The sequence below is a fragment of the Eptatretus burgeri genome, chromosome 10, assembly GCF_056783735.1.
Source record: "Eptatretus burgeri isolate ZD-2024b chromosome 10, Ebu_testis_v1, whole genome shotgun sequence".
NCBI lineage: Eukaryota > Metazoa > Chordata > Myxini > Myxiniformes > Myxinidae > Eptatretus > Eptatretus burgeri.
The window spans coordinates 34,122,638-34,144,525 of record NC_140970.1 but is presented as its reverse complement, the minus strand read 5'-3'; the positions used below and the strand labels follow the sequence as shown (position 1 = coordinate 34,144,525).

General features: G+C 42.3%; 1 protein-coding gene across 7 annotated transcripts in view; it reads left to right on the top strand.

The window, feature by feature from the left end:
* LOC147018294 (arf-GAP with coiled-coil, ANK repeat and PH domain-containing protein 3-like) overlaps positions 1–21,888 on the top strand; it is a 192,234-nt gene that overhangs the window by 145,385 nt on the left and 24,961 nt on the right. For all 7 annotated transcript variants that reach the window (XM_085897822.1, XM_085897825.1, XM_085897827.1 and 4 more), the window contains exons 13-16: positions 8,312–8,412; positions 10,357–10,465; positions 19,278–19,483; positions 20,785–20,854. In XM_085897822.1, the coding sequence (XP_085753948.1) occupies positions 8,312–8,412; positions 10,357–10,465; positions 19,278–19,483; positions 20,785–20,854 (486 nt within the window). The remainder of the gene's footprint in view (positions 1–8,311; positions 8,413–10,356; positions 10,466–19,277; positions 19,484–20,784; positions 20,855–21,888) is intronic.

Below are 21,888 nucleotides of genomic sequence, written 5' to 3'. Positions count from 1 at the left end.
TAGTGCCCAACTGTGTTTGCGGACGTTGTCCTGCAGTTTGGTTAATGTTTTTAGGAGGTTGGTGGCAGGATTTGCACTCCGGCCACCAGAAAACACTTCATTCCACAAAACACACAAAAAACACAAATAAAACTGAAAACCCACTCCCGTGGGAGTACCTCCTGTGCTGCTGCCCTTCACATGGCAGCTATCGGATGACAAGATTGGGGCAAAGCCTTGGAGCCCCCAATTCCTTGATGATAGGAGGAAAAGCATCCAGGGTGACATTGCGGGAGAGTGTGTCGGAGTGGTACTGAGGTGTCGTCCACCAGTCGGTGGCCTCCTTGGGTTAACCTGAGGCGGTCCCTTCAGGTGGGTGCCTGGAATGTTCTATCCCTAAGAGAGGATGAACACCTGTCTCTGTTATCATCTGAGTTTAAGTGTTTGGACATCGGTATTGTAGCTCTCTCTGAGGTTTGGAGACCGGATTGTGGCGAGATCATAGAGGGTGGATACACCTACTATTGGTCTGGTAGCTCTGATGGTTACCATTCCCAAGTAGTTGCTGTAGCTGTGTCCAATAAGCTGACTCCAATGATAATTGAGGTAACACCGGTCAACGAGCGTATTATGAGATTAAGCATTCATCACTCCTTCGGTGTCATTTCCCTGGTCTCTGGTTTTGCTCCGACTGAGACGAGTGATCTCAGCGTGAAGGACGCATTCTACACCGCGCTCGAGTCTGTGGTTGATCAGTGCCCCAGACGAGATACACTTCTAGTCTTGGGGGATTTCAATGCATCGACTGGAACTGATAGGGATGGTTATGAGGTGTGTGTTGGTCCCCATGGGTCAGGAACTATGAACCAGAATAGCACTAAGTTCCTTGACTTTGCAAGAAGTCATGGACTTAGGGTGGCTGGTTCATGGTTTCAGCGCCGAGAAGCTCATCGATGGAATTGGTATTCCAACGCCGGCGGTGCGGCAAAGGAGATTGACCATGTGCTCATTGATGGTTGCTGGAGGATGATCCAGAACTGCAGAGTCTAACGGAGTGCTCAGTTCCTCAATACTGACCACCGGCTTGTTGTAGCAACTCTGAAGTTGCACTATAAATGCGGGAGAATGATACCATCCCAGCCAAGGCTGGATATTGGCAAGCTCAAGGATGAGAGGGTATTTGAGGAGTTTGCAAACAGGCTGAGTAGAGATTTGGGGGGTCTGGGTGCTTTGGGAGGTCCTGAAGAGTCGTGGATTCCCTTCAAGACCACCGTCCTTGATGTTGCCGGTGGACGTCTTGGAACTCACTGCAGGGCAAAGAATAATTTTGTCTCTCAAGGGACACTGGATACCATTGACCAGAGTCGCAGGGCCAGGCTGAATGAGAGGGCTGAGGCGTAAAACTGTACATGCACTGAGGGTGGACAAGGAGGCCTATGTGCGAGGAATCTGTGAGGGGGTTGAACATCACCTGTGGTAAAGTGATTCTCATCCTGCTTACAGTACAGGGGAATTCATGCATTGCGTTCATCCTAGCCCATCCCTTGGTATACTGCAGTTAGAGCAGAGGGTGGGAGGCTCTTGGCAGAGGAGTCCGAACTGAAGGCTCGCTGGGCCAGTTACTTTGAGCGTTTGTACCAGGCTGATCCACCAGCTGTCGAGTTGGACGTCAGGGGTGTTACCATCCCGATTGCTGACCCTCCAATCAACTGTGGTCCACCTTCGCTTGTGGAAACACAGGCTGCGGTGACCAGGTTGAAATGGGATAAATCTCCAGGGATCTGTGGCATCCATGCTAAACTTCTCAAGGCTGGTGGAAATGCTGCACTCGTGTCGTTGCATGCAGTTCTGTGCTCTGCCTGGAACACAGGCATCATCCCAACTGATTGGAAGAGGGGCCTTGTAATCCCTCTCTGGAAAGGGAAGGGTGATCGTCAAGACTGCAACAACTACCGAGGGGTGACGCTGCTCTCAGTGTCGGACAAGGTCTTTGCTCAGATAACACTGAACAACAAAAATTTTTTACTGGAGATGTGTAAAGTGATTTAGACTAATTTGGGTACGCTGATTTCAAAAATCATAACCGTTTTGCTGTATCTCGTCAGGATTTTCAGTAACAGAAATATTCCCATTGCCTAGAAGTCAGGATTTCAATGAAATTTACAAAAATTCATTTATTCATTTATTTCATCATGAATGCTTCAAAATTATAGAAATTACAGAAAAACTCCACTAGAATGTAATTAAAAATGCTTTAGGCATTTGGCTTTGCGTTTGTGCTGCTCTGTGTCAGTTTCACGATTCAGGAACCAGCAGAAATCGCCCATCATGTTCGGGTTGTGCCGCCCTTGGTAACGCGTCTCCATGAGTGAAATCTCTTGGTGGAATCGCTCGCCGTGCTCGTCCGAGACTGCTCCCAAGTTGTCAGGGAAGAAGTTCAGGTGCTGGTGTAGGAAATGGATTTTCAGGGACATCCTGGAGCCAAGTTTCCTGAAGGACTCCAGCAGCTGCTGCACTATTTCTTCATAGTTGTCCGCGCGCTCGTTCCCCAAGAAGTTGTCCGTCACAGCTTTGAAGCTCCTCCACGCTGCCAGCTCTTTGGGGTTTAGAGTTGTCGGAAAAGTTTCGTCCTTCATAATCTGTCGGATTTGCGGTCCGACAAAGACACCAGCCTTGATCTTGGCCTCTGACAAGGTGTTGCCAAACTTTTCCTTGAGGTATAAAAACCCACGCCCATTCAGATCCATTGCCCGTACAAAACTTTTCATCAAGCCGAGCTTTATGTGGAGTGGTGGAAGGAAAACCTTGGCTGGGTCGACAAGGGCGACATGCTTCACGTTGTGTCGACCAGGTACATGCTCTTTTCGCTCTTCCCAATCTTTCTTCATCCAGTGATTCTTGTCGTCTCTGCTATCCCAGAGACAAAGGAAGCACATGTATTTCGTGTAGCCTGACTGCAGCCCTAACAACAGCGCCACCACTTTCAAGTCTCCACAGATGTGCCAGTTGAAGTCATTGTACTTGATGGAATCAAGCAGCTGCCGCATAGTCTCATAGGTCTCTGTCATGCCGAACGCGCGAGCCAGTGGGACTGATGGTTTCTCGTTGCCATTGTGGAGCAAAACAGCCTTCAAGCTGTTCTTCCCCGAGTCGATGAAGAGGCGCCAGTCTGCAGGATTGTGATCACACCCAAGTTCTTTCAACAGACCGTTGATGTCACTGCAGAATGTCATCGTGTCTTCCATCTCAAAGAACTCAGCCATGTCTCTGTGACGTGCTCTGAACAAGGATATCTTGGTGTTAGGTTCAAGTAGATTCCACTGCTGCATCCTTGATCCAAGCAGCTCTGCCTTCGCCTTTGACAGCGAGAGATCTCTTACAAGATCATTTAAGTCTCCCTGGTTCAGAAGGTGTGATTCTTGAGTGTCGGGTTCAAAAGGTTCATCATCACCATCCTTTCACCATCACCGTTCACCATCACCATACCATCCCGATTACTGACCCTCCAATCATCTGTGATCCACCTTCATTTGTGGAAACATAGGCTGCGGTGAACCGGTTGAAATGGGATAAATCTCCAGGGATCTATGGCATCCATGCTGAACTTTTCAAGGCTGGTGAAAATGCTGTACTCATGTCGTTGCATGCAGTTCTGTGGACTGGAACACAGGCATCAGCCCAGCTAACTGGAAGAGGGGGCTTTGTTTTCCCTCTCTGGAAAGGGAAGGGTGATCGCCAGGATTGCAACAATTACCAATGGGTGACGCTGCTCTCAGTGCCGGGGAAGGTCTTGATAATTCTCGATCAGGTTCACCACCATCTGCTTGAGCACCAGCACTCAGGGCAGTCAGGCTTTTCACCAAAGAGGTCAATGATTGACCGTATAATTGCTCTTCGGGTCCTCACCGAACGCAGATGAGAGTTTCAGTAGGGGCTGCTTGCAGCCTATGTTGATCTCTGTAAAGCGTTTGATTCTGTGAATCGGGATGCCCTCTGGAGGATTCTTGCTCTTCGGCGGGTGCCACCAAAACTGATCAATCTGATGTCTGAAATATACTCTGGTGCTGAGAGTGCTGTGAGATGTGGTGATACCATCTCTGACTTATTTACAGTTGTTACTGGAGTTCTTCAGGGGTGTGTGCTGGCCCCCACACTTTTCAGCACTTGTATAGACTAGATTCCGGGGAGGATGTCAGAGAGATCAAGCTGTGGTGCATCATTTGGAAATGTCAAGATCTTTGACATTGACTTCGCAGATGATGCAGTCAACCTTGAGGAGACTCTGGATATCCTTTTGAGGGCCCTCGATGTGCTAAATGAGGAGTCAGAGCTGCTGGGATTACCGTTTTCCTGGGTTAAAACTAAGATCCAGGCTTTCAGTGACATCATGGATGCTGCTATCTTGTCTGTACCTGTGTGTTATGAGGATGTTGAGGTCATGGAGAGATTCACTTACCTTGCCATCCCCCAGGCAGATGCCTGGCCCATCCCCATCTCCTTGAGATGCTGATCAACCTGCTGCCACCACGTGCCTTGTTGTTCCAGCACATCTCAAGGAGATGGCTTAGGAGTACGAAACCACCATTTCGAATTTTTTTTTATTTTTTTATTTTTTTATTCCTGCACTCTCACCGCTCCAAATTTACAAACTGCATCAATTTCCAAGCCGTATCTTAGAACTGGCTCGGACCTTTTTGAATGCAATTTTGCATCAATAATGTGAATAGAAAGAATGTGGGTGTGACCTAATTTTTAAGGTCATGACCTAACTACTGTATCGTCATTTTAACATATTTCATCATAACTCAACTTTTAACATTTTTCACCATAACTTAACTTATTTTTCATCATAACTCGGAACAAAATTGCTCTCTCTACATAGCTTAGCGTAAGGCGCATTTAAATTTAATTTACATCATACCCCTCCAGGTTAAAGGTTGAGGTCTTGCATCCCTTCGCGAACAAAACCACCATTTAGGATTTCCTCCTGTTTTTTTTTCTTCCAATGTTCGAGGACTTTCGGAATGAAATTTTGCAACAATAATGGGAATAAAAAATATGCCCACTTGACATGACTTTTTGACCTTCACCTAAATTCTAAGGCCATGACCCAATTATAGATATTTTATCACAACTCGATTTTTCACCACAACTCGACTAAAGTTTTTCCAATCTGAACTAAATTGTCCTCTCTAGATAACCAATAGCAAGTCACAATTACACTGAATTGAAATGATACGCGAGCTCTGAGTTAAAGGTCAAGGTCAAATGGCGGTCTGAAAAAAACGTGTATTTTTATCGTCGCTCAATTTTGCCATTGTGGAATCGCAAAGACCATTTGGCCTTCCAGGATGTTTTTGCATCATAATAGAGGATGTGCACTGACATCATGCACCTAATATTTGATTTGTGTGCTTTACATGCGTTTTTCGGATTGTGACCTTATTAAGAAAAAACACATTTTTTCATCATAACTTGAGTAATTTTCATGATGAGTTTTATGGATAGACTGTAGATGAGGACACGGAGTGGATACGGTAGAAGACAGAAAGACCACCTACCTGCCTGCAGTGAGAGAGTGAGAAGCCCAAAGACTCAGCCTCACCGCAGGAGATACCAATGATGCTAAATGCCTTGGTTTCTACAGCGTGAAGCTGAGAAATGTGAGATGCAGGAGCACCAGCCCAGAGGGGAGAACAGTACTCCATCAGGCTGTGAACGAAAGATTTGTATGTGGTCAGGAGCTCAGGTGGGCCGAGGAAGAACTTTGCAGACGGAGGATTCCCAGTCGGCGACTGGCTTTGGAAGCGAGGTTTGAAATGTGGCTTTCCCAGGAAATGTCATGGCAGATAGTGAGACCCAGAAGCTTGAAAGAAAGGACTTTTTCCAGAGAATTGTTGAGAAAGTAGATGGGGGTTTTTATAAACGGTCCTTTCGGAGAGACATAGTGAGAGTGTGAGATTTGTCAGGATTGAAAGACGTGTTCCACATGTTGGACCAGTTTATGATATTTTTTATTTTATTGATGTGATAATTATTGATAATGATGACGTCATAGGTCACGTGGTGTTGCAGCCATGTTGGAAAAACAGGAAAAATTTGGACCTTTGTATTTCTGGAACTGCACCAAGGAAAAATTGAAACCTGTCATATGGCAAGTACTAATGTGGAATGTGATTTTTTTTTTTCATGATTTCATGGGTGCCTTCGTTATGACGTCATATTTGCATATGTAGAACACCCCATCTGATCAGTATGAAATTTTTTGAGGATCATCTCGGAATAAAATGGTCCACAGAAAAAATATTTGATGATGTCATCGGTCACATGATTCAGCAGCCATATTGTGTTTCTTAAAAAGAAAACCTTCAAAAACCTGTTTCTCTGAAGGGGCTGAACAGATCGAGATGAAAATTTACAAGTATGACTGCCTATCCATGAGGAACAAAAGGTTCACACAAGTGATGTCATAGGTCAGCCTTGGCTTGGCAGCCAAATTGGATTTACCCTAAAACCCACAAAAATCTTCTCCATAATGGCTGGAAAGATCAAGGGGAAACTTCAAACAAATATTCTCAAAGCCTTGCGGATACCAGGGTCTTCACAAATGATTGATAAGTCACATGGTCTGGCAGCCACATTGGATTGAGCAAAAATTTTTTTTTTAACTTTCTCTTTAACTGCTTAATCAATCGGCGTGAAACTTCACAACCGTGCTCTAGTAGTGATGGGGAATATGTGTTTTGAATTTCAACCTGATTGGATGAATGGTCTGGCAGCCAGAATTCTTTCATTTTTTTGATCTGGGTGCTTTTTCATTTATTTTATTTTTTATTTATTTATCTTTTTTGAGTGAGGCTCACTTGGCTGTGCCTGGATTGGTTTGAGGGTAGAGGAGTAGCAGCTGAAATGTGAATCCTATCCAGGTTCCTCTTGATGACTTAATCTTTGCTTTTTCCTTGTTTTGGTTCCTTCTGATTACTCCAATGCAGGACTGTACCGATTTGGTGTTCCATTTGATTTTACTTGAATTTATTTTAATCCAATTCTAAATTCAATTGAATAATAATAAATGGGTCAGGTGGCCAATCAAAGCGGGGTTGTATCAAAATGGGACGTCTTGGTACCCGGTCATCACTGCCAGCAGTTATAAAGTGGCAGTTCTAATTTTGTCTTATTAATTGCATAACACACCAGTATACAAACACTACACAAAATAAACCACACAAAACTACACAAACACCACACAACACAAGTCCGGGCAAGGGTCTGCAATCTCTGATTGCTCTTTTCCTTGTTACATGATGTGAAAGTAAACTTTCTTGAATAACTGGAGAGCAGAATTTGCATAGGTATGAGTATGCTATTTGACAGATGTAAAATGTAGAGACACAGTAATTGAGGTGAACAAAAAGTTTAATTTTAGTGTTTGGGAGGGGGGAAAGATTAAGAAAGCAGGAGGTATGAGATGCAGAGCAAGACTGAGAGGCCATGAACCTGCCTTTGGTGAAAGGGAAGCAGAATCTGCACCTCAGAATTTTGATTGGAAGTACAAATGAAGTACCTACAAATCTATTTGATTGGATGAACTGTATCTAATATCTGGTCTCCATGATATCCAGGAATGCAAACTGTGATGCAGAAGTCCTGCCCCCCCCCCCCCCCAGAAATTAACAATACTTCCGTTAGCTCCACACATATGCTTTGATCCTGTGTATAGTTGAAGGAAGAACTTGCCCAAAAATAGCACGTCAGGTTTTAAAGGATGGTTCGTAAATGTGTTCTGCTAAAACCAGGCTTTGTTTGATAAGGGGATGAGGGCGCTGAAGAGCCCACACTTCCTATATAACTTGGAAAGGAAAAGTGGACAGAAGGATTAGAAAGCTGGTCTTTCTGCAGTGGAAGATAAGGTTGTTTGACTTTCTCGGTTTGGTTGTCCTGCAGTCATGCAGTCATGCTCCAGATATCAGGTGGTTTTCATATCCAATTGATGTCCTTATGAAATTGCACACGACGTCATGATAACGATGATTACGACAAATGAAATAACTTACTTGTAAACCTGAAATACAACAGCAAAGAGTACATTGCATCCTATCCCGTGCACAAAAGGCAACAAATTGGTCCTTGTGAAATATTTGCTTATCAATTGATTTAAAATAATTATTTACATGATGCCATGGATTGTGAACTGTATTGGAACTCCCAATTCGGCCTTTTAGTCCCATTCTGCCTGGTATTTTGTAATATTAAAAGCAGAAAGATTACAAAATTTCTTCCATAAGGTTGAACCTTATTAACTACGTGATGACTGCCATTATTCTCATGTCAGGATTCTCCAACTGTGGTGGTGGAGGATTTGCGCTTGTGTTCCGTGAAACCGTATGAGGACATCGAGCGCCGTTTCTGCTTCGAGGTCGTATCTCCTGTAAAGTAAGACCCCATGGCTTGCCGCATATCCACAAAGACATTTCAAACATCTTCACCACACTGATGCTTCTGACTTTTTTTCAAAACACAGATGCACACAAAATCTGAACAGGTAAAAACGTAGAAATGCATTCATTACCACATAGTTAATGATAAAATGAGGGGTGAAGGGAGGGAAGGGGATAAGATCTGCTTTAACTTCAAACCTGTCTCTGTTTTAATCTGCTTAAAACTGCCATTGACTTTTACAGGCTGTGGTACAACACACACACACACACACACACACACACACACACACACACACACACACACACACACACACACACACACACACACACCACAGTCATTTTTGTTTGTGGATCTGTGTGTCCATGCGTGCGTGTTCTGAGATGAGTGCATGCTGGTGTGATTGTGTGTGTGTTCTGGACGAAGTCACATACACACACACACACACACACACACACACACACACACACACACACACACACACACGCTGTCCTTCCCTGAGAAGATTCACTGCATGCACACACAGTTGTGTGACTGTTCTTCTTTGAGTTCATGAAGAATCAAAACGTCTATGAAAAACATCCCAAATGATCACTTCGGCACTTGATTAATCAGTCAATCAGATACAAATCGTGACAATAATTACAAAGTTTTAATACTTTTAAGACTATTGGGAAATACTTCTGCATTTAGCTTCCAGAAAATTTATGGTTTCAAGGTGCTGAAGAGTAAATGGCAATTTAACACATTGAAATAGCCATTTGGTTAAATTTTGATCTGAATAATTGTGAGTAATTACAAAAAAAAACCCTGCAAGGGCACTCGGCAAAGCGCGTACCTCCGCCACGCATTGCGTGATCCACTCGAACATATTGGGTGCGATACTTTTTGAAATATCGTGCTATATATCGTTTTTGGCCCGATCTCTCAATCGTGAAAAATCACTTAAAAAAATTAAATAACTCGTATCCGGATCCAGATTCGGATCTTCACCAGAATCGAGTCAATTTGTCCTTGTCACACAAGCTGTCTACTAAGTTTCATTTGGGTCCGTCCGCAACTTTTTGAGATATCGTGTTGTATATCGGTTTCGCCCTATCTCTCAATGGTGAAGAATCACTAAAAAAAAAATTATCCGATCCGGATTCGGATCTTCATCAAAATCTAATCAGTTCATCCTTGTTACACTCCCAGCCTGTCCACGGAATGCAGTCCGAATCCGTCCACAACGGTTTGGGATATCCTGCTCACAGACAAACATACATACAAACAGACAGCATTCAAAAGATAACCTCCGTCCACCTTCAGTGCTAGAGTTAATAAGTTTCAATTACTGAAGTTCTTAATTTCGGCCTGCAACGATGTTGAAGTTTGTGCTATTAACACAAAGTTAAGTGTAGGGTGTTGTTGGGTGTTGTACTATTACTATTATATATGACATCTTTTATATGTTAATATATTGTTTCAGGAATCTGTCCAACTTTTTTTGCTGCCATTTTACTGTCCAACTTAATGGTTATGATTGTTTAAACAGCTTTGCATGAAAAAAAAAGTGTGTGTGCGTGTGTGCATACACACACATGTGCTTGATAACTTATCTTCCAGCTGCATGGTATCTTACGTAGCATTTCCATTTGCATATTTTTGTAATATAACTTTATGAGCATTCACTCCCACATCGATATAAAGAAAACATGATGCTGAAAATGTGAATTGTTTTCCTCTCTTGACCTCTTTCATCATTTTTGCCAAAATCCTGAAAATTGTGTTTTTCTAGTTTTACATTTCATTTGAAATGTCTCCTCGAGATTTTTTTTTTTTGTCTGGCTTACTGTTTCTTTTGAAACACTGCGTAGAGCTTTCATTTGAGCCCCTTAATTATTTTCTCTTCACTCCAAAACTAATCCCTCATCTCCTCCACCCTTCCATTCCTCCATCCAGGAGTTGCATTCTGCAAGCTGACTCTGAGCAGCTGAGACAGCTATGGATCAAAGCGGTGCAAGCCAGCATAGCCACAGCCTACAGAGAATGTGATGACCCCAGCACCAATGTAAATTCTTCACACCCCTTGTGTGCTCCTAAACTTGACCTCTGACTCTCAAACATTGTTTCTACGTTATGCAGTTGTGATTGAAGAGGGAATGCATCACACTTGCTGGAAAAGTTTTTATGTTTTTTTTTTTTCCTAAAATCATTTCTTTCACAGAATTATTTACCTACCAAGCATGGTAAGATGAATAATTTAATCAGTACAATTAAATTTAAAAATACAGTCTCTGTTGTTGTGCTGTACAATACCTTGATGTAGTTACTGATTCATTAGCCATTTCTGCTGTATTGTATTTACCGCTTAAGAGTGTGCCATAAAAATAATGAGCATGAGATTTATTTGCGTGAGATTATGGGACACAGATGAGGTGCAAACCTCGGACAGAGATAAGTGTGGAATAATCACATGTCCATTTCATTGTGATCTTATCACATAAAATGCTGCATTATGCCAGATGTTTTCACAAAGGGTTCCAACATGGATGTAACAATCTCAATACCAGGCATGTCCACCTCCATTCTACGACAGAATCGGCTCCTTTTCGAGATCATCGAGGGTCTGTGGCCATGGGTGTTCTGACATTAATGTTGGTCTTGACGAGAACATTTCTTGTTTGTTTGGTCCTGAGAGCATGAGCATTGTCATGCATAAAGATGAATCATGGACCATGTTGTTGAAGGTTAGGCAACACATGTTGCTTCAAGCTCTCATTAATGTATTGATCTGCCATCCCATTGCCTCGGATGCAGATCACGTTGACACACACATCATGGCACTTCCACTTCCAAAATTTGTGGCTTCCTGGACACAGATTGAGGCATATCACTCATTGCTTCTTCTGAAGACAGATGCACAGCCACAATGCCTTTCAAGGAGAAACCTGGATGATTCACCGAACACACTTGCCCATTGCCTCATTGGTTATCAGACATGCTGATTTGACCATTGAATGTGTTGCAGTGGTGCAAATGTTGGATGCTGAACAGGATGACGAGCACGGATCCCTGCATCGCGGGGACACCTCAAGATGGTGTTCGACATTTATCCTGCGAGTTCCAGGGAGTGTGTTGTGAAGGTCATGTGAAGGTATCGGCCCTGAGTGGGAGTCGTTATCCTGGGACATCCACTACTTGGCATATCTCTTGATCCAGTGGCAAGAACGTTTGAAATAACTTGCCAATGTCTCCTGAGGTCACAAACAGTTCCTCTCCTCACATTAAAGAGCGTGTATCGTGATTAATGGAATACCATGCTTGAAGGTGTTCAATGATTTAATTCCTCTCATTTTCTGACAGACATGGCATCGGAATGGATTGGATTGCCCTAATGTATGTAATCGGTGTGTTTTTTGGATGATCCACATGCTGGCGTCTCAGAAAGACTGTTTCAAATTTGCTCAGTATGTCTCGTATCACTTCTGAAGCCTAAGGCTGCATGAGTTGCACATGCTGAACGATTATTACACGAGGCAATTACGTAACTTGGGAACTTGCAATCAGTTGTTCTACACATCCCTTGTGTCTAAAGGACACTTGAAATGAACACTGGAAAAGTCATTCAACAATTATCGTGCTGCCAAAGCAGTTTCTTAGCAACTGTCACACTAAGTGGTTTGCCATTGCCTTCCCAGTATTGTTTGTATGTGCTCTAAACTTTTATATTCAGGGCATCAAGCAAGGAAGCAGCATGTACCATTTTGTTTTTGAAGTCTTTGGTATGACTTGACTGGGGTTTGAAGGACTTTAAGACTTCCAGATTCAGAGCAAACATTCTACTCTAACCATTATTCCACCGAGGTGTGTGTGTGTGTGTGTGTGTGTGTGTGTGTGTGTGTGTGTGTGTGTGTATGTGTGTGTGTGTGTGTGTGTGTGTGTGTGTGTGTGTGTGTGTGTGTGTGTGTGTGCCGTTGGTTGTTATCGCCATATGTGGGTTTCAGAAAGTGGAACGGAGACCTACCAGGTCTCAAAAGTATCCACATCCGTTTGTGTGTGTGTGTGTGTGTGTGTGTGTGTGTGTGTGTGTGTGTGTGTGTGTGTGTGTGTGTGTGTGTGTGTGTGTGTGTAATATAATATGCATAATGTCACGTATAATGTTTGTATATAACATGTGCAATATGTCGCACATCATATGTGTGTATATAATATGTGTAATACGCCGTGCGTGTGTATTCCATTATATACCGATACACTTTCAGACAACCCAGTTCCACCAGTCTATTACAAGTTAATTAGTTTGCAATAGACTGTGCAATATTTATGAAGTTTGCTAAGAATGTCCAATGAGAGCATAATAGTAGAGACCCTCGGAAATTACATGTAATGTGAAATGTGACTGAATCATCAACCCCCCTCCCCTTCCCAGCTCCACGTCTTCAACCCCCCCTCCCATCTCTCTGTCCCCTCTCTGTCCCTCCCCCACCCCAACTCTCTTCTCTTCTTCCTCTTTCTTCTTCAAGTCCTCAACCCACTCCTCCACTCACAACCCCAAGTCTTCAAACCCCCTCCCAACCACAAGTTCTCAAACCCACTCTCTCAGCTTTTTGTCCCCTCTTTGTCTTCCCCTCCCCCACCACAACTCTTTGTCCTCTCCTCCCCCTTTCTTCCTCAAATCCTCAACTCCCCCCACCCTCACAACCCCTCCACAACCCCCCCTCCCACATCCACAAGCTCCCTCCAAATCACATGTCTCAAACCCCCTTTCCAAACTGTCCCTTATCTGCCCCTCCCCCAACCACAAGTCCACATAATAGTCACTCATGTGTAAGCTAGATTAAGGTTGGGGGGAGGGGGTCACATGCTCTGAGGCCCTCTAGTCATGGTGGCCCCTGGTCATGGGAACATTTTTAATTGTGTTTAAATGAACCACATTAATCATAGTTATGTTCTTTCGGACATTACTCATAATTTTGGCATAATCCGCAAAGAACAAAAACCTGTCTGCCACTCACTCAATCATTCCTGCTAATCAGGTCAGTTATGGGAGCAGGCGCCGGAACAGCGCATCACTGCATCCACTTTCCGCCGGTACTCCAGGGGTCTCCGTCTGGCTATCCCCATGCATAGATGCCTGGCCCATCCCCATCTCCTTGAGATGCCAATCAACCTGCTGCAACCATGAGGCACATGGTCAGCCCATTGGCCTCCTCCATTCACAAGGCTCCCTCGCTGAGAGAATCTGGTGAACAGGATCAGCATCAGTAAAACGAGCCACATGTCCATACAGCCGTAGCTGACACTCATGAACTATACAGGTAACAAATCTCATCCGAGTCTCTCTCAATAACCACTCGTTGGACACAAAGTCAAACCAGCAATAGCTAATGATTTTCCGAAGAGATCTGGTACCGAAGGAGTTACGTCTTCATCTCAGATACCAGGTCAAAGTCCAAGTCTCATATCCGTAGAACAAGACTGGAAGGTCCAAGGACTTAAAATCTCAGACTTTCGTCCTACAGAGGTACCAACAGCACCACACCCCATGATCCAGTGAATCTACAGTATGACTCCCCAGGCAAGACCTAGACATCTATTCACCTCTAGCTCACAACACGCAGAGACATGAACATCACTGCCTAGGTAAGTGAATATCTCCGTGACCTCAACATCCTCACCACAAACAAATGGTTACCGACAAGATAGCAGCATCTAAGATGTCATTGAAAGCCTGGTTCTTCGTTTTGACCCAGGAAACCCGCAATCCCAGCCGCCCTGACTCCCGAGGTGACAATTCGTTTCTCATCATGTGACTGAATAGTTTTCGGTGGAAAAAGGAGTGTTTTATTTTGCTAAACCTTAAGCAAAAAAACACCAATCGCCATATCGATGGCCTGACCTGCTCATTATTTACAAGGATTACAAGGAAATTATGCACAGGAGGAGGCCATTCGGCCCATCATGCCTGCACCACACCAATACCAGATTGAATAAATCCATCAATACCCCTTCCCTTCGTGTGCAACCTTTTGGCTGCTGCACTGGTAGTCATTTTGCCGAGCTCGGAAGGATGACAGACTGAGTCAACCCCCTGGTGTTAATTCAGCAGCCAATGATGATCAAACTCATGACCCTAAGATCCCAAGCCAGCCACCCTAACCACAAAGCCAATGCCAGCCTTTTTTAGTTACTTGAAGGTTGCATATGAAAACCTTCTGGAATTTTAAAAAACAAAATAATTTGCTTGGTTTCAGTCAAAATGGGCACATCGAAAAGGAGAACGACACTCGGTAGAGCACATACCTCTGCCAGGCTGAAGCTTACATTTTGTATTCCACCTGTAAGCCAAATCTGGATCCGGACTTGAACCAAAATCTAATTGGCTTGTTTTCGTCATCTCACCAACTCGTTCACCTGGCTTTGTCGTAACTTGTCCACAAGTTTTTGAAATATCATGCCATATATCCTTTTAGCCCCATCTCTCTATGGTGAAGAATCACTTAAAAAAAAAAATTTGATCAGGATCTGGATTCGGATATTCACCAAAATCTAATCTATTCGTTCTTGTCACACACCCAACCTGTCCACCAAGTTTCATCTGAATCTGCCTACAACTTCTTGAGATATCCTGCTCACAGACAAACAAACAGGGGTGAAAACCTCCATCGGAGGTATTTATCCCTTCATCGTTCTCATTCTGGATACCCTAACAATACAATGTTCACAGAAACTTTCTGTGCACCCATTGTATTAAACAATGCTTCCAAACATGTATTGTCACTCTAAGCATTTCATTAGCTACTATACTGATATCAACAGATATCGAAGAGGTTTTATGTAAAATCTAAAAGGATAAAATCTAATAAAACTTCCATTCCAAATATATGTTTTGCTTTGTTCATAAATAGTAAAATAATATATGTGGTGTTAGATCAAAATCATCATTTTAATCACTTTAGTGGAAATCTCTCATTCCCTGGGGATTGGCATCTTGAATTTTTTGTGAAATTTGTGCTTCTCTCATGAGATAAGAGGATTTATTCACTCTTGCATAGATAACATTTCTGGAATTGTCTTGAAACGCATGTCGTACCTACAGTTGCAGTGTTTCTGATGGCTCGACTTGGGTTGATTCACACCAAATTACTCCTGATGTGTGGACTTTGTGGTACTATTTTTGGATTGTAATTTCATGATGGGTCATCTCCGGCCAGAGCTTTTCATATTATATTTGTGAAAAGTGACCTTGTGGCTTAACTAGTTTTGGGGCATTGCCTGGATAATTTTGCTCTGCACTTAAAATGAGTAATGATCTATCTATAATTCCAGCAGTGTGTGTGTGTGTGTGTGTGTGTGTGTGTGTGTGTGTGTGTGTGTGTGTGTGTGTGTGTGTGTGTGTGTGTGTGTGTGTGTGTGTGTGTGTGTGTGTGTGTGTGTGTGTGTGTTGTGACCGCTGTTTCTCGACAACCACTGGTCCGATCTAATTGAAACTTGCCAGGTATATTGCTGGGGACCTGAGTATGTGCCTTTTCAAAGTTTGATATTAATCGGACAAGTGCTTCCCAAGTTATGGCCATTTATTTACCAACCAATGACAAGACACGTTGCTGCGTAGGCGTGGCCGATGGGGAAGAGATTCTCAGCCGCGTTCCCCATTACAGGTTACAACCTACGGACTTCCGGATAGTGATGACTTACTGTATTCTAATAATTTCTCGATTTCATGAATTGCATTTATTGAGCTATGATTACTTTCTCTGAGGGTTATTTGGCAAACTGGAAACGAGGAAACACAAACAAAAACAAGAAAAAGAGCAATCAGAGATTGCAGACCCTCACCAGGACTTGGTTTGTGTGGTGTTTGTGTAGTTTTGTGTGGTGTATTTTGTGTGTTGTTTGTGTACTGATGTGTTACGTAATTAATAAGAAACATAATTAGAACTGCCACTTTATAACTGCCGGCAGTGATGACCGGGTACCAAGATGTTTCACTTTGATGCAACCCTGCTTTGATTGGACACCTGACACTGATCCATGACGTTTTTTTTTATGATTCGATTGAATTTAGTACGGCATTAAAAGAAATTCCATTTTAATCAGAAGGAAGACCAAATAGGTACAGTCCTGCATTTAAGTAATCAGAAGGAACCCAAACAAGCAAAAAGCAAAGTTGAAGTCATCAGGAGGAACCTGGATATGTTTTGCAAATGTAAAAAGTTGAAATTTAAAACATGTATTACCCATCACTACTAGATCATAATTGTGAAGTTTCATGTTGATTCATTAAGCAGTTCCAGAATTTTTTTTTTTATATTTACTTTAATCCAATATGGCTGCCAAACCATGTAATCTATCATTTATTCCTTAACAAACTTGTACAGCCATGGTTTGGGTAACATTTATGTGAAGTTTCCCCTCGATCTGTCTATCCGTTCTGGAGAAGAAGATTTTTTTATAGGTTTGAGGGTAAATCCAATATGGGTGCCAAACCATGTGACCTATGACATCATATGTGTGAACCTTTTGTTCCTTGCGGATTGGCGGTCATACATGTAAAGTTGTGCCTCGATCTGTTCAGCCACTTCAGCGAAGAAGATTTTTGAGGCTTTTTTTTTTTTACGATATGGCTGCCGAATCACGTGACTGACATCATCAATGTTTTTTTTTTTTCTGCCCAGGTCGAAAAACCAGTTAAAACCAGTACACATTTTCAACTGGTCTCGATTGGTTCTAATTGGTCTTTAACTGGTCTCTATTGGTTTCAACTGGTACTACTTAAATTCAGTCAGAATTCCAATTTCCCAGTTGAAAAAACCAGTAGCTCATATTTGTACCAGTTAAAGTCTTACTGGTTCCAGTTGATACCAGTTGCAATGTACTGGTCCCAGTTGATACCAGTTGCAATGTACTGGTCTCCCAGTTGATACCAGTTACAATGTACTGGTCCCAGTTGATACCAGTTAGTTAAATACATGTATTTCAACTGGTAATATATCACTCTATTCCAATTTCCATATTAAAACCAGTAAGAAACCAACTGGCTTTACTGGTACCAGTTGGCTACTGGTTTTCAACTGGTACCAGTTGACCAGTAAGCTACTGGTCTTTCCTGGTTTTTTGACCTGGGTGTGGACCATTTTATCCCGAGATGATCCTCAAAAATTTTCATACTCATCAGATGTAGTGTTCTACATATGCAATTATGATGTCATAATGAAGGCATCTATGGCATGATTTTTAAAAATCACACTTATTCCCCATGAGGAGTTCTTTCCATGTGTCAAGTTTCAATTTTTTACTTGGAGCAGTTTCAGAGATACAGAGTTCCGAAGTTTTTCTGTTTTTCCAACATGGCTGTCACACCACACGACCTTATGATATCATAATTATCAAAAAAACATTCTACATTAGTAGTCGCTCCTATGGTGAAAATTGTCTCAATCCGCCAAGCGGTTGTGGAGAAACACACAAAAGTTCTGTGCAGACAGACAGACAAACAAACAAACAGACAAACGAACCCAAAATTTCCCTCTCCTTTTGGCGAGGGTAATTATTCCTAAGAGATTTGAATGACCACCGAGATAAAATGTTACATTCTCCAAAGTCAAGCTTGTGATATATACTCTTCACTGTAATTCTATAAAATTCTATAAAATTCTATAAAAAAGAATTGAAAATGTAATTGTTTTGAAGGACTGTTCCAGTATTCATTCTGAGTGCCTTTTTGGCACAAGGGATGTGGAGAACACCAGATTGCAAATTTCCAATTTACAGAATTTCCTTCTGCAATAATCGTTCAGCATGTGTAACTCATGCACTCTTAGGTTTTCAGAGGTGACTGTACTCTTTCAGAGGTACTGAGCAAATTTGAAATGGTCTTTCTGAAACACCAGCATTTGGATCATTTCCAAAAAAACCCCACAAATTATGATTCGCCAATACATTACGATGCCATATTTGTCAGAAAAATTAGAGGAATTAAATTGTTGAACATCTTCAAGCAGGGTATTGCATTAGCCATTTTGCAAGGTTGTTTCACATGAGGAGAGGAACTGTTAATGACCAGAGAAAACATTATCAAGCCACTGGATCAACAAGATATACTGTCAGACCCTGATATTCATGGTGGATACGTTCCTGGAAAATACTGCGAATGTCGAATCCGTGAATGTCAAAGGGGGATAGATTATCAGTGGGTTGTGATCGATAAGGGAAAATCAAAAATCCCGTGAACACGCCCATGAAAAACCGCGAAAACATTAAAAAAAAAACCTTGAATACACAAAGCACAAGGCCACAAATGTCGAAGCAGATCACATTTTATCAACCACAAATACGCCGAGTTCACAAATAGCGAATCTGCGAATAGTGGGGTCCAACAGTATGCCAATAAGTGGACGTCTCTGGATAATGACTCCTGCTCAGGACTGATACATTCGCACGCGCATCGATGCAATCGGTTTCAAACTCCGCAGAGTACTGCAAACACTCCCTGGACCTTGATACAGTGATTGCTGCTCAAGTTGGACATACCCAAGATTAAAATTGTTATTTCCACATTGGATCCCTATTTGAAAATATTTGCCACAATGTAGCATTATAACAATGCGACAATGAATGGTCATGTAATTATTCAGCATTTCTCTCGTCAGAGGTTTGCGCCTCATCTCTGTCCCATGATGTCACAGAAATATATCACATGAACACCAATCATGTGTTAAAATTTTTTTTAATGGCAGAGTATATAGACGTGAAAGCTGTAAAGTATTGTGGGCATTGTATAGCTTTCAATCTTCCATTTGCAAAAACTTACTACACAGTAACATTTAATGTTTTACAAAGCACTCTCCCATCGATACATCTCACTTTGTCTCTCACAGCGTCTAGAGAGGGCTTCCTCCCCCTCCACGGGCAGTCTAGACTCAGCCGAATCGAGAGAACGTGGACTACGGAACGAGAATGTGGTTCCTCGAGTGCAGGCTGCACCAGGAAATGACCGCTGTTGTGACTGTGGGCTGAATGACCCTCGCTGGGCAAGCATCAACTTGGGCATTGTTCTGTGCATAGAGTGCTCTGGAATTCACAGGTTGGTCCTCACTCACCGACCATTCACCACGAACATTGTCACATTCACGACTTCTTGCAGTGGGCAAGTTAGAGGTTGCATTGTCCATTTCTGCTTGAATTGCAACAAAATTACAAAAGCCTTTCAGAATAGCAAAGCTGAGATGTAGCTGGAATAAATACAGCTTTGGGTAGAGACTATTAAGAAATAACACATGAGCATTTCAGTCCAGGCCAATCATATCACCAGGTGTTCACTTGCATTTTGGTGGTTCATTGACCAATCACCAGACAATGTTACTTGGCACAAGATATAATTACAACACGTGCAAAGGCCATATGGACCATCTTCTTTGTGAATATATATATATATATATGTATATATATATATATATATATATATATATATATATATATATATATATATATTACACACACACACACACACACACACACACACACACCCCAGCTGACTCTTCACTGCTGTTAGTGAAAATGATACCACTAACCATAATTCCGCATTTTTTCCAGGGAAAGACATTGAAACACAATTGTAACTTTTACATTAATTACAAGGACACCAACACAGTGAATGGGGTTTGAACCTGGGATCCCAGTATCATGAACCATTGGTTCAGATGAGAATGCTAACTAGGCCACCTCCACAGATATTGACATAAATTAACACTGCTTCGGGTTAACAATGATAGTTGTGTTTTTCATAGCTAGAAATTGGATTACTGGAAATTCCTGTTTAATTGAGTAACACACTAAATGAAATTTCACTTTTTCATGGTGGACCAAGTGGGAAATCGTACCTTATAAAGACCCTTTGTAGTCTGTAACCACTGTCATGAACATTTGCAGTTTAAAAAATGGTTTTGGTGATTTTGAAGTGTGTAAATCCAACATGTTCTTCAAGGAATTTTTTATTAAGCTGGATGTTCCACCTGCCTGCACTATCCTAATATTGCAATTGTGGCCATTAAATATCCGATTTTTTTACAAAATTATCTTGTATACCAATGCACCATGGCTAAACTGTGAACTTCCTTTCGGGTTGATCATCCCTTTCCATTAGAGCCAACCTCCAACATTCCTTCCCTCAAGTAGAAATGCCTTAACCTCCTCAGTTCTGGTTACATGTTCAGTATCTTAAACATGTGCACCAGAGTACTCTCTGTCTGAAGGAATAGCAGGCAATTTCAAATGAAAAAATGTTCAGTACACTGAACAACAAGAGGACAAGACATATTCGCACAATTTCTTTCAAAAGTAACAGTCTTATCTTGTAATGTTGTTATGATCATTTTTAATTTTCAGGAGTCTGGGAGTGCATTGCTCCAAAGTTCGCTCACTGACTCTTGACTCCTGGGAGCCAGAATTATTGAAGGTAGGCTCACAAGCTTCCATAAGGACCAGGTAACAGCTTTTTATGGCTTCCAAGGTTGTAAGCTTTGCTCTCTGCATTGTTGACTTCTTACACCAAATGCTTATCTTCACACCACAAAAACTATTTGTTTCCAATTGATTATTGTATGGAGACACTTTCCATAAGCATGAAATTTTGGATTCATTGACAAAACCATGGCAGTAACCGCATCTGTGACCCATTTGTAACCTCACTCTTTGGCTGTAATTGAGGGTTGTGGGGGAGGGAGGGGGGATCGTTTTAGCAATGTAAATAGATGTCTCCATCCTGATAGGAGAGCAATGTGATGAACTACTCAATCATTTTTGAATTTTGGTCATGCGTTAGCATTATTGGCCAGCTTGTGCTAAAATCTCAGTATGTATGCTTGTTCTGAAATTATATTTACTAACAGAGTACCCAGCCCATTGGCGATCTTGTTCCAATCATGCAACATGTTCTTCTGATGCATACCTTTATTTGGGCGGTGCATATGCAACTGGCAGCTCTGTATAGGCAACCCCCCCCCCCCAAAAAAAAAATCCGGCAAAGATTTAAAAAAAAAAACCCTATACATAAATTAGTCATGCTGATCCTCTGTAGCAAGTCTGACTGTAATTGCCCCAGAACTGTAGGAGGAGTAGTGCGACAAACAAACAAACCCACAAACAAACACCCAAACACCGGGCCATGAATTATAGTAAGGATTCATGGCACGGAGAAAGCCAATGCAAATGTAGACTAGTAGTTCTGGTTTTGCATCTTTATATTGCTGTAAGTATATTGCAGTTGAAATATCTTTCTGCAGAGCTGTGGTATAATACGCTTGTGTCGACAGTCTGCTCACGCGAACGCACCGTGCCCAAGCGATGTGCTTCGCGGGTGGCCAAAATCAAAGGGAATCATGCCCGAGCAGTTAGCGTGGTCCCCCCCCCCCAGTTGGAATCCAAATCCCGCTGGTGACTTAAAGTATACGTTTTTGACAAATTTTATCTCTCCCTGGGATTTACTCAAAG